This window comes from Grampus griseus (genome assembly GCF_964374135.1).
Source record: "Grampus griseus genome assembly, chromosome: 15".
Classification (NCBI taxonomy): Eukaryota; Metazoa; Chordata; class Mammalia; order Artiodactyla; family Delphinidae; genus Grampus; species Grampus griseus.
The window spans coordinates 25,901,601-25,915,200 of record NC_139009.1 but is presented as its reverse complement, the minus strand read 5'-3'; the positions used below and the strand labels follow the sequence as shown (position 1 = coordinate 25,915,200).

The 13,600-nt window shown below is 41.1% G+C and overlaps 1 protein-coding gene across 6 annotated transcripts in view; it reads right to left on the bottom strand.

Moving 5' to 3' along the window:
- LTBP1 (latent transforming growth factor beta binding protein 1) overlaps positions 1-13,600 on the bottom strand; it is a gene marked incomplete at its 5' end in the record, with an annotated part of 426,899 nt that overhangs the window by 246,235 nt on the left and 167,064 nt on the right. For 3 of the 6 annotated variants that reach the window (XM_082672355.1, XM_082672356.1, XM_082672357.1), the window contains one exon: positions 10,023-10,190. The exons of 1 other annotated variant lie outside the window; for it this stretch is intronic. In XM_082672355.1, coding sequence (XP_082528481.1) covers positions 10,023-10,190 — 168 coding nt within the window. Of the gene's footprint in view, positions 1-10,022; positions 10,365-13,600 lie in introns of those variants that run through there. 2 more of the 6 variants (XM_082672359.1, XM_082672360.1) reach the window with 1 other exon arrangement.

The following is a 13,600-nucleotide window of genomic DNA, read 5'->3' as shown; positions in this document are numbered from 1 at the left end:
AAGAGTTAATTTCCTTAAATGAGATCCCTCAGAATTCTAAGGTTTTCAAGTAACTGCCAGGTAAAAAGAAGAAATACTTCTTCTGGCAGAAAATGGTCTATAATATGATGGAGTTTGACAGAAGGGAAATGATAATTACTGTATGAACAGCACAGTCAGGAGTCTTTTACCAAATAAGGTTATGATTTCTGCAATGAGTGTATTTCAATGAAAGAATATTTTCAGCCTGAAGAGCCTAGCTTCTTTTTCAAAAATGGTAGAATAAATTTTGTTTAATACTAATGCATCTATTTAGCAAGTACACAACTTTGGCATGAACATTAGTTTTTTCTTTTCCATACAGCATGATGGTTTTCCAGGCACATTATAGGACTCTCAGATGTTTCTAATTACCCTGTGTGTACACCCAATAAAACAGCTGGCTTAAGATGTTATTAATACCACAAGAAGATCCAACGGACTCAAAAATCACCCTTCCTTTAGAAAGGGACAATGCAGTGGCAAAAAGTGACATATTTTAATCTTGCTAAATAGACTTAAGTATGTTCTAGTGCGCTTTCCTAATTTGCCAGGAAAAGGGCAGTGGTCTGCTTTCCTCACTGCAAAGGATTTTAATGTCAAGTTTCCCTTTTACCTCTTCTGGGGAAAATTTGATGAAAATCAGGCTGAGTTTTTGTACTAGGAAAGCTTAGAAAGTCCCCATAATCCAGAACAAATTTTTATTGAATCTGATGGGCATCTGAAGTTTGGTCTCAGAGTGAAGAAATCTCTCATTACTGCATAAAGTTCTTTCTTTTTTTCCACCAAATCTTACAAAAAGCCAACATTGCAGTCATGCCAGTTTTTCAGTAATTATTGCATGAGTCTAAATTCAAGATAATGGAGTCAAGCAGTAAGCCATTCCTTAAACCCATACCCTTCAACTCAACAGAAAATTGAGTTTTAATAAGTGCATCAGTGAGAGCATTACATTAAATTGGCAATAGAAAGGCATCTGGCTCATCTCACTTTCTTTGTGATATAACTTTGGGAAATAAATCACAAACAAACTTCCTCACTAACTTCATCCTTCCCCATTTGGTAGTTATTTTATTTTCCTGGACTGCATAGGCTGAAGAGGACTGTGTGGCTGCCCTCAAAAACATTTTCACATCATCTGTGATGTTAGTTCCAAGAGGGTTTTCCAACAATATACAAATTCATTATTCCTCCTCCACTTGGAAAAATTATATATACCTGAATATGACAAGCTGGTACAAATGTTCGACTTTTAGGCAACAGATACAAAACTGAGCCCAACTCGTAAGCCAATAAATGCTGCAGGTATGTACTATATCACATAAATATGACTTCAGTATCTATTTTAAGTCCAGCGGCATCTTTAATTTGACCCCAGCCTAGGAGTCCAGAGGTAAATGACACAAACGACGGCCAAGTGAACAGCTCAAAGCAGGATCCAATGTTGTAATCCTCCATCTCTGGGGATGCCCCATCTCTTCAAGATGATTACTTTTCCTCCTGACCATAGCTTTTGTTTCCAAAGCTTGCTACATTGTTTAAATGCTCTCATCCTTGCCAGCAGGCTTGGCAACATGCAAGAGCTTCCTGGGTAAGCAAATGAACCCCTCAAGGGGGTGGTACATGATCCGAGGCAGAGGTGGGCACAGTGCTAGTAGGTTGTCTCTGCCACGTGATGATGGTAACTGACAATACTTTGTGGGTAGTCTAACCCACCCAGAGCAAGCCTACATGTCAGTAAAGAGCCTCCTGTGCACCAGTGGAGCTGGTACTAGTAGAGCGCCAACATGGAGGAGTACTAGAAACATCCTCCTGTGTCCTTGATGCTACTGTGCTATAGGGATCAGGAAACAAAGGAACCACCGTCTCTGTGTGCCACAGGTCGCACACCCTATCCAAGAAAGGGAAGTACTGTCCCCCAGTTCACAGGAGATAGGGTTTGCTAATTAAAAGCAGGATTGGTTATTTTCAGAAGTAGAGAAAGATCTTCAAGGCGATCCAAGGGACCCACATACACCACCAGCCTGCTGCTTCTCGTGAGCCCCAGAACAGTTCTACAGGAAGGTCAAGGCATCATCGGATTCATTTTACCAGCATGGAATCAAAGAGGTTCAATCACCAGCCCAGGGTCTTGGGACCAGTCAGTAATACACCTGAGCTAGACCACCGAGTGTCAGTTGGCATGGTAATGACTAGAGGCAAAATAGGAAAAAAAAAAAAAAAAAATAGCACGGACAGAAGTGTTTGAAATGGAACTTGAGGTTGTTCCTTAAAAGACTGTCAGTATTTAGAGAGACGCAGCATGGGGAGCAGGAATGCCGTGCAGTGGGAAACTGTACTAAAGGTACGGAAATCTAACTGCACTTTGCCCTGAGTAGAAAGAACACTGCAGTCAGTGTTAAAAATGTAAAATCCAAACTCCAAGCACAGTGTTACAAAGGTGCCCTTTTTCATGCATCTTGCAGATACTGGAATGCGTTCTTTCCTGTGACCCCAAGCCCTGTAGAGACTTCTCAGATGATTATTCTGCTCCCGCGATTTCAGTTGCCCAAGAAGTCACGAAGAAGCTGTGCTAGGTAGGTGTGTACATGCCACCCTCACATGGGCACCTGCAGAGACAATGTACTCTGTCAACCAGAACGAGTTAAGCATCTCCCAAGTGAGGCACTACACCAGCGCTGGGGATAACAACGTGAAGCGGACAGGGCCCTGTCCCCAGTCTGGAGCTCAGTGGAAGAAACAGGCATGGCAACAAGTAAGGGAAGTGAGGCCCTGCATCCTGAGGGGTGCTTGGCTGACTCTGGCAGAAGCAGTGGGTGATGCCCAGGCACACTGGGTGGGGGAGCACACCCCCCAGGCAGAGGCATCAGTGTGAACAGAGGCACAGAAGGTTTGGAGCACTGGGGGACCTTGGCACCCCTAGAGGCTCAGTTTGGCAGAAGCAGAGAGAAAGGGGCACAGCCAGGGAGCCAGGCGGCAGCTGATCCTGGAGGGGCCCCGTGTGCTATGCTAAGCAGTCTGGAGTTTTCCAAAGATCATTCCACATGCTCAAGCTGACAGACTAGGAAAGAACACATGCTTTGTGACATTGTGTTGCAGACTCCAAGGAATTTTGAAAGGTCATTTATCCTAGGCTAGCCTAGCAAGACTCCTTTAAGAAGTCCCATCCACCCCCATGATACAGGCCAGACATAGCTTAAAAGCAGCAATCAATCACACATGACTTTCTCACAGAGCCAGCAGACTGCTGAACCCTCTTTTACCTAAGGTTTTTTTTTTTTAAACTGTTCTGACTACAGACATACTTTCTATACTACCCACTCTGATGCCCCTCACTTTCCCGGCTTCAGGAATCTTCATCTTCAATCAGATGAAGATTTCTGAAGCCGGGAAAGTGAGGGGCATCAGAAGATTTCTCCCAATTTTGGCTTTTAGGGTCAACCTACTGCTCTTCCTTGGTCCGACCAACCCCTGGAACTACCTTTCCATGAAGCTCCCTTCCACTCACTACCCTCCCCCTAACACACACACACACACACACACACACGCGCGCGCGCGCGTACCCTCATAAACAGAACGGATTTTATTTCCCTTACTTAAAAGCTCCAGCCCAAAATCATGTCATCTGTCTTATACAAAATAATGTTGAAGAAAGAAGTGACACAGCTTTTTTGGTAATTTGTTTCTACATCTAAGACCTTATCTTTTTTTTATTATAAATAACCAAGATTCCTTGTGCAATAATTCCAGGACCATTTTTCCACCCAGGGGACAAGACTTGCTTGGCTCTATCCTCTGGACATGAGGCTCTTTATCTAAAGATATTATTAAATATGATTCCCTGATACCATACACATCACTAAAACCTAACCCAAAATGACATTTGGAAGAGTATGAATGAATGCTTCTCACACCAGCCTTTGGAGAGGCTCTACAGTTGAAATAAAATAACAAACACAGTCACAGAGTTAGATTATTAAGTGTGTGATGTTCCCTCCACGAGCTCATCACTCACACTTCATTTAAGTCTCTGCTTACGTAGCATCTAACCAGAGAGCCCTTCCTAACATGCCCGAAATAGTGATCCATACCTCCCACCAACACTCCCCATGATCTCCCCTCTCTCAACTTTTTATTTCTTCATGACATCTATCACTACCTGACATTATATCATATATAATGTTTCTGACGGTATATTTTTGATAGTATACATCTGACAGTAATGTACACCCTTTTGTAGTTTTTAAAAATTTTGGTCGAATACATGTGACGTAAAATTTACCATCTTAACCATTTCTAGGTGTACAGTTCAGTAGTGTTAAGTATTATATATTCATATACTCTCTCGAATGTTACGTTCAAAACTGAAATTCGGTACTCACGAAATAATTCCTTATTTCCCCCTTTCCACCAACACCAGCAACTACCATTCTCTTTCTCTAAGAATCTGACTATTCTAGATATTTCATAAGTGGAATCACAGTATTTGTCTTCTCGTGACTGGCTCATTTACTCAACATAATGTCCTAAAGGTTCATATATTATTGATATATAGCCACGTGTTTTTAATATAGCAGGAGAGCAAGGACTTTGCCTATTTTATTCATTGCTATATATTCCTAAAGCTTAAACCAATCCCTGGCACATAGTAGGTGCTCAGTAAGTATATGTTAGATGAATAACGTTCCCAATACCAGCCTTTTAAGGGTGCTTCACAACTTAAATAAAGGCAGTGCTCTACATTATGACATTTACTCAGTATTAGAAGATAATTTCACAAGGCTAAATATATTTTGGAGTAGAGTAGTTGCACAAGTTCGTAAGCACTCTAACTTGCCCAAATGAAAGGCAACCATCTTCTTAGTATTGTATTGGCTAATCTTTAAAAAACATAAAACCTGTACAATGTGTTAAGGGGAAAATATATGCACCAGTTCAAAGAGTGACATGTTGCCTTTCACTGGTTTCTGTGCTGGATAAACACCAAGGGATCCAAACAATGATAAGAAGGTGAAGGACTCAGTGTCTGAACTAAGCCGCTCCCCAAAAAGTCTCAATGCTTCTCCCGACTGAGCAGTGATGTTGGTTTATTTAATGCCTCATTGAGAGTGAATTTTTTTCCATCCTTATGAGGAGAACCTACCTAATGAGTGTAGCATCAAGGACGCTTCCATTCCACCCCAAAACACTATAGTATTGAGTTGGCTTTCTGACATACATTGGGAGAGTCCCAGTGTAGGGCAGCAAAGGAACCTCACAGTAGATGAAAGCAGCTAGAGGTTGTCATCATTACTATGGGCTGTTCAGAGCTTACTTAGACTATTAGATCACTAGTTTCCTGCCTAAAAAACTGAGAAACCTTCCCTCTCTCTTTTTCAGAATGATAAATATCAATGTCCCCTTTTCAGAGAACTTCTTTAGTAAGTTCTGAAAGAGTAAAAGCCAAATTCCTAAGCTTGAAATTCAAGGTGCTCCACAGCCGTGCCCCAGCCTACCTTCCCAGACTTGCCATCCAGGATCACTGCCCTTCACGCTTTCACCAGTAAATGCAACTCCTCTCAATTTCCACAAACCATCTGTGCCTGCATGTCTCCATGCCTCATTCAAATGGGTAAATTCTTCCTTCCCTTATCAACTTTACCTCTCCCTTCCCATCCATCTTTATTCTGGAACGTATCATTGTGTCAAGCTGCACTGCCCCCATCAGTCTGCCGTCAGACAACCTACTACTATGAGCCAACACGTTTAGCAGCTGGGGAGAGCACAAAGAACTGAACAGAAAAGTCACATGCCATCCCTTCTCTCTCAAAGTATTCTTCCTCAGCTGGAAGTGGAATCTCCTCTTCTGAGGTCCTGCTATGAACTTTCTACCTTAAATGAGGGTTATTTACAGACACTCCTCATCTCCTCCTCAAAGCATAAGCTCTTCGAGGGCAGCTTTACGATTTTCTTGTCCTGGAAAATCTAGCACCATGTTGTCTACATAATCACTTAACACATGGTCATAGCAGGCAACACAGGAAGAGAAGAGGTTTTTAGACTCTGGAATAAGAAAACCTGACTTAAAGTCACCTTTGATCAAACCACTAAAGCCTTGGTACTCACATCTATAAAATACGGATACTACCCTTTACCTCTCTCAGGGGACGCAAGCACCAAATGAAATACCATGGGATCATCGTTTTCAAATTCTCAAATACTTTTTATCTGTATTCAATTGGTGCTAATGGAACATGAGTCCCTCATAACTCCTCAGAGAAAGCAGCATCACATAAACCAAATGTGTTAGCTTTGCAATTGTGATTGCCTTTCAATCTCTCTCTCTACAAGTAAGATATGCCAAGCAACAGTATTATTTTATTTGAAATATTCTACTTGTGGCAACAGAGAATTCCTATGTTTTTCTTATTAGAGAAACTTATAACTCCATAAGCAACAACTTAAAAGTCCCAGGAGGTCATCTTCATTATACCCCCATGAAATGCAAAGAAGCCATTAAAACCGGGGATATGTTTCCATTTTGTAAAAAGGCAAAGGGAGGAAAGTGCAAGGAGGCAAAGGTCAGAATGCCACAACAAAAGTGGTATTTACAGAAAATTCCCCTTAATGTAAATATTCTGTTATATCATGTCAGTATCACATTCACAAGAATGAGTTTCTCTTAGAATCTCAGAGTACTTCCCCTGGACATCATCTTCATTCAGGCCTCACTTTTAGAGTCACATTAAGTAGAAGTTAAGGTTATTTCTCCCACTGAATTCCCAGGAAAAGAGAGTACATGCTTACTTGTCACAAGAAATGCACCTGCTTCTCACATCTGACCAGCCCAGACTCATAGTCACCATAGACCAGAAAGAAAAAACAGGAGCAGCACAAAAAAGGGAGGAAGGAACCTATGTCACCCCTGTGCCTACTAAACCCACCACCTACCTATTATCACCTGCATTGTGTGGATGAGTGACCTGAACCTGGAAAGGACAGTGAGCCAGGTAAGCACGACCAATGGATATGAAGAAGCCAGCATTCGAACCCAGGGCTATTTGACTCCCGGTTGCTAATTCTCTTTTATACCATCTGGTCTTCCCAGAAAACCCAACTCCCTCAGGTTCTTCCCTTACTTGTCCCTCCTACACATCACAGTCAGACCCCAGAGAGTTAAAGAGGACACAAGGAGACCTGGGCTCTAGTCCCAGCTAACTGAATTGCTGTGTAATGAAGGGAGACTCACTTAAGTCAGTGGACCTCTGTTTCCTTGTCCAAAAAAATGGTGACAATAATATCCATTCTACCTCTTTCAAAATAACTGGACATCACCATGGAAATGTTAAAAATTATTTCTGCTCTTCTGATCATCAAAATGGATTATTTAATTAAGCTGCCTTAACTATGAAATCTATATGGTTTTCCCTGTATTATTTTGACTCCTTGGGGCAGGGGTCAGCAAATGCTGGCACTAGCGTCAAGTTCAGGCCACTGACTGTTTTTGTAATGCAGCCACACCCTTCCCGTACCTACCACCTCTGGCTGTTGTCACGATACCACACAGGGTTGAGTGCTTGTGACGCACACTGTATGGGCTGCAAAGTCTAAAATATTTACTATCTGGCCCCTTAAAGTCTACCAGTCCCCACCTTTTAGTAGCCTTAAATATCAGAGGCGAAAGAGTAGCTGACAAGTTACAATACATTTTGAATTGTCCTCAAACTACTATTTTCCATGTAACACATCTTATTTGTCAAAAGATTTAACATATTGTAAACATAGTGAGAAAAAATCAATTAGAAAACCACTTCCTGTAAGTAACAACATTATATTAAACCAGTAAATCCCCAGAAGATATCTTACATGCCTAAAAATGAATTTTGAAATTCTCTGTATTTCTGGAGAATCATAATCTCTAAATTCTACAAAATTACCATCTTCAGTAAAATAATTTTTAAAACTTGTCTGTCAGATTACCCTATATTTGAAGTACAGAAGAGAAATAGCTCAGGATATAAATGAAACAATTCCCATGATTTCCAATGTGAAACTATTCATTACTATGCCCTCTCCCTTTTACTATTATTTTTTTAAATTCAACTACTTTGCCAATCCTTTTGTGGCGGAGTTTTAGCGCCAGTTTTGAGATTTTTTGTAAATAGTTGTGTCCCATTTTGTATTTTGAATAGGCTGTGTGTATCCTGTTCCTAAACATCTGCTCTCATGCCAGAGAGGAAAGTGTGCAGCATGTTTTAACAAGAAGACTTCCTCTGCTTCTCAAAGCCTTCAAATATTTAGTTTCGAAGTGAATACACTGTAAGCCAAAAAATTACCACCCACCCAATTACTCCGTCATTCCTACTGAAAAGGTTTATGAAAAATGCCAAAAGGAAGAGGAGCAGACATTATCGATGATGATGGAGGTAGAAAAGCAAGGAGAGTAAGGAAGGCAAACAAGGAAAGTAAAAATGGGAATAAGCCATTTAGCCCGTAATAACCTAATTGGGAATTGCTTTTTCTCTTCCTTGTCTATAGCCCTGTAAAACAGCTGAAAAACAATTTGGCTTATTACTGATAAAAAGTCCTAGGATTTTAGAGATGGACTGAATTTTAGACATCAGTAAATATAAGCCACTTATTTTATGGATGAGAAACACTAAGGTCCAGAAATATTAACGGTCGTACCCTGTGGATTAGCTAGTTACTGGCAGGACCAGGACCAGAATCTAGTTTCCTGATCATCAGTTTAACACACTTCCCATTAGACTCAGCTCTCTGTCCTGCTAAAGCATAATGTGCCCTTTGGCACCTAACGGTTAAATTCTTTTAAAAAAATATGCCTGAAGTACCCCTATCATAGCCAGGAAATTAACAATACCCCTTTAAATAGTATCTATGGGCACATGTTTTTTCCAAGTATAGACTATCGAGAGCAGTGCTTTGACCTCAACAGAAACCGGAGTCACAGTAAAACAGTAGGATAATCAAAGAGCTAATAAGGACTTCAAACTGCCTCCTTGTATTTTGTCTTGATGGAAATCAGTTGAAACAGACACCCCCCCCCCGCCACCTCCTAGACACATGCTCTCAAGACTAAACAGCAATATTCCATAAAAAGACCAGATCTAGCCAGTGTTATTATCTGTCTGACATTTGGGTTATTCTTGTGAGTAACTCATAAAGTATCGTGGGTGTCTGTGATTATTTGAGTACACATGGCAAACCATAATTGGTCAAAAAATAATAAAAGACATTTTTCTGTGACAAAAATACCATATTGCATGACAACATGGCAATGTGACAGCATTCAGTGGTCCGCAATACTTTCTCCATTTACAAAGTAGTAAAAAAGAAACAAGAATTTAAAAGTAAAAAGCCTTTTTGCAGTAACTACCACAGTTCATATTTAAATTATGAACGATTAAAAGGCTTTAAGTGCTGACAGTAATCCACTAGCATATCTTCTCCCAAATCCATGTCATATATCAACTTATAATTTAGCCTTTTGATACACAGCAGAAACGTGGCAAAAGATGCAAGTCTGTATCCCTTTCTACAACTGAAATACAGATTTTTGACAATTTTTAGAAACTTTTAAGAACCTGGCTATTTATGACATAAAAGTTTAAATTTAATCACTACCATCCAAATTTTATAACATGAATCAAATCTAACATAAATTCTACTTATCACTGAGCAGATAAAACTTGAAATTGATCAATGCAAGCTGTACATTAGGGTTTTAATTTAAAGCCTCTTCCCTTCTGTCCTACTGATACCTCCCCATCACCACAAGGCTGTATACACGATAAACAATTAGGGGCAATACTCTCCTTGCCATCTCTCTCAGAAACCAAATACCAAGTTAAAAATTATTCCGAAAGTAATTTAAAGGATCTCGTGAAAGCAGCATATGCGTACTCATAGACAGAAACCCATTCAAGCAGAGAGCAGTGTGAATGGAGGGGGTGTCTAAATGCTACGATCTCAAACTCTAGGCAGCAAGGACAGTTAGAACTCACCCACTCGGAAGTTCGTGGCTGTCAGGGTGTCGGCAGCGTGACCGTTCTCACTAATAAGAGTGGTGGTGTTCCCCTTCTCACAGCTGTTCTGACAGCTGCCCTTGGTGCAGGTCACTTTACAGATGCTCGGAGTAAAGACCACCTTGATGCGGCCAGTGTGGTTACTCACTAGGAGTGGAGGCAGGGAGAAAAAGAACAACAAACACATCAGCTTAGTATCCATGAACTTGCCTTGGAAGGTTAAAAAAAAAAAAGGAAAAGGAGAAAGGAAAGGAGGGAGAGGGGGAAAGAGAGAGCCCACAACCCGACAGGTTAAGGAAAGAGGGAAGCCTTTAGTGCTCGCTGCTCTGTATCCAGTGGTGTCTCTGAAACAGGAGTAGGAAGCTTAGCAAACAGAACTCTGGGATGCACTCCAAAACCACATTTGAAGTCGAGTCACTGGAGTGGGATTACTAACCACAATGCTGCACTTTATTCACGGGCAGACAAAGAGCAGTACGGAGGGCACGACAGATGAAAGAGCCAGCCCTGACAGGCAGATGTAATGCACAGAGGTTGGCCGTGCACCTAGTGGTGAATAAACTCTTGTGTCCTCGACTTGCATACTTTCCCTGTTCCTCCACTTATTAAGTCACTATTTGCAGCCCGACCCCTGGAAATGTTTTAGGCATGCAGCATGTCTGAAAACATCTGTCTCAAATCTCCTGGCACTCCCAGCTGAAGTGATCAAATCCTGTGACGCAGCTGCAGGAGCCCAGTGCTTTTTCACAACTCCGGGCACTCCTTCTCCATATAAATTTATGCAGCCTATATTTTGTTTTACTGTGAACAGGGTCCATCTAAGAAAAGGAGGCCAAGGCCCTGGGCTAAAGGATTGCCTCGGTTAAAATGCCACCCTGGAGCTCTCACTGCGGCTCCTCACAAGCCACCTAAAGGAGGTATTTCTTTCATTCATACAGCCCTCTTTTAAAAACCAGATGCTATCACCTGTTACACAGCAGAGGCAGCACAGTATCACATAGTGGATACTCATCTTCAAGTCAGATTCTGGGTGGTAATCCTGGCTCAGCCATGCTATGACTCTGGACCTGTCATTTCACCTTTTCTCCAGAACATGAGAGAATGAGAAATGATGTTTTCCAGCCAGTTTTAACTTTCAGTGTTTATCAGGGGTCAGCAAGCAATGGCCCTGGGATCAAATCTGGCCCACTGCCTGCTTTTGTAAATAAAGTTTTATTGGAACACAGCCACTCGTGCATTTACATACTGTCTACGGCTGCTTTTGTGCAGTAACAACAGAGTTGCACAGAGAAGGGATGGCCTCATCCAGGATTGCCACTTGCAGCCAGGCCCCTATATAAACAGGGGCAAAGCACAATACAGAAACCCTATTTTGACATCCGCATTTGTGAAATGCCCCCAGCCAGGTCCTTCCGCTTCCCAGGAGCCTAGGCAGAAAGCAAAAATGGTAGCAGCAGCTCAAGACAGCAGAAGAGACATGATTCATCTTTGAAGCTTTAAGGCTGATTGGACGCAGTGCCCTTCCTGTGGTCACTGTGTTGCTGCAGTGGGCAAAGGAAAGCCTGCCTTTGGGTCAGCCTATGTTCTACCATCCCCTGCCCAACAGAAGAGATTCTCCCCCTTTATATTGCTTTGGTTTGACCAGCATTGTGTTTTCAGAAAATCATCCAAGAAGCCTCTAAAGGCCCACAACAAAATAAAATGTGGTCAAATCTGAGCTTGGAAACAAAAACCTTACCCAAAGGAGCCGTTAGAATTTCAAGGTTGGAATGGGACTTCAAAGGTTTTCTGACAACTTTTATTTGAACATCTCTAGTGACAGGGAGCTCATTACTTGTTAAGATGGCACAGTCTAGTTATGGGCAGTCCCTAACAAGTGCTATTCTTAAGCTGAAGTTATGTCCTCACAGTCAGCTGCACCCATTGATCCTAATTCACCTCCCCAGCTTGTCACAGAGATTAGATTCTCACAATCTAATGCCTCTTCCACCTGACAGCCCTTCATCTCCTCACAGACATTACCACAGAAGCCAAGAAAGCTGAAGTTACAAGGGACCTGAAGAGATCCACTTGGGTTGGCCCTCTCGCTTAAAAGAAAATGATTCTTCTGGAGCAGAAATACCCTCAGTTCTTTTCAAATGGTTTTCCAAGACTGTTTCTCATTCACTCGTGGTTCTAATGCAAGAGGTCAAGACACACAGTCTGGTGTGTGAAGATATCCTAGTGGTCAACCAGGTCTTCCAGCCCCTTGCAAGACAGCATCCAGAAACTTTTTCCACAAACAGCCAAATAGTAAATATTTTAGAGCTGTAGGCCTAAAGGACTCTGTTGCAACTATTCAACTCTGCTGCGGTAGCAGGAAAGCAGATTGTCAACAACAGTATGTCAATGAATGAGTGTGACTATGTCCCAATAAAACTTTATTGAAAGACACAGTTTTCAAACCAGTGCTTTAAATGTTTTCAGGACTTTTAAAATTTCTCTAGGACTATACCTCATCAATTTTAAAAACTACAATGGAATGCTGATTCTACAACAGACAAAACTCACCTAGTTTGATTTTTTTTTTTTTTTTTTTTTTTACAGTAGAAGAAAAAAAAAATCAGCTTACTCTAAGTTGTCAGACCAAGCTTACAAATATCTTGAGAATACTGTGTGTGTGTAAGGGTGTGAAGCCCAAGACAAAAAAGAGACAACATCGTCCCACTTCAAAAGAATATAAACTTCTATGTTTTTTTCTGGCCCTTGGAACAATAATGAAGTTGGAAATGGTGTGCCAACTATTTTGTCTTCTCTGGCATTAACTCTCAGTACCAGCAGCTGCCATGCAGATGCTCATACCATCACCTAAGTTATGCTCACTTCAGCGAACTGAGACATCCAAAGAAAGCAGGCCCTTAATCATTATGCCCATGTTACCTCCCAGCTATAGTAGTCACTTTATAGGCACTTGAGATTCTCTGGGCTTATTGTTTTAAAAAAACTTAGTAAATTTCTTTGCCAAAAAAAATTCTTTTTGGCCTGGAATCATCTGTATTTTCAAGAGGCAGAGACAGTTTCATATGACTTAATTCTGATGTTTATAATGTTCACAACTTCTTGGAAGCAGAAAATACATTTTATTTCATATTTCCCCCCTCGTGTTTCATAAGCATTCTGCTATAAAGTAATCTAATTCTAAAAGAGACCCTTATACTCTCAGATGATCCTCCTGTGTCTACAGGAAGCATTTATAATACTTCTCCATTCTTATTAGTTAAGTTTTCCACAATCTCAAAATCAGCATTGAAAAACTTAACTGTTTGACACTAGACTGTCATCCATAGCTCTGAGAGGATCTCCGTAAACATTAAATGCATTAGATAATATTCTCTCCTGTGTTCGCTCCTTTAAAATCATTTCCACTACTTTCAAATCATTTCCACATTATCTAGGGTATTGTGTAAAAGAGTTTAAGTTTTAAAGCACTCAAAACTAACATACAGTGCTCTGAGTTTCAAATTCCTCAATGTGACAAGCTGAAGACAATACTACTCATCTCTCAAGAGCTCAGTGGG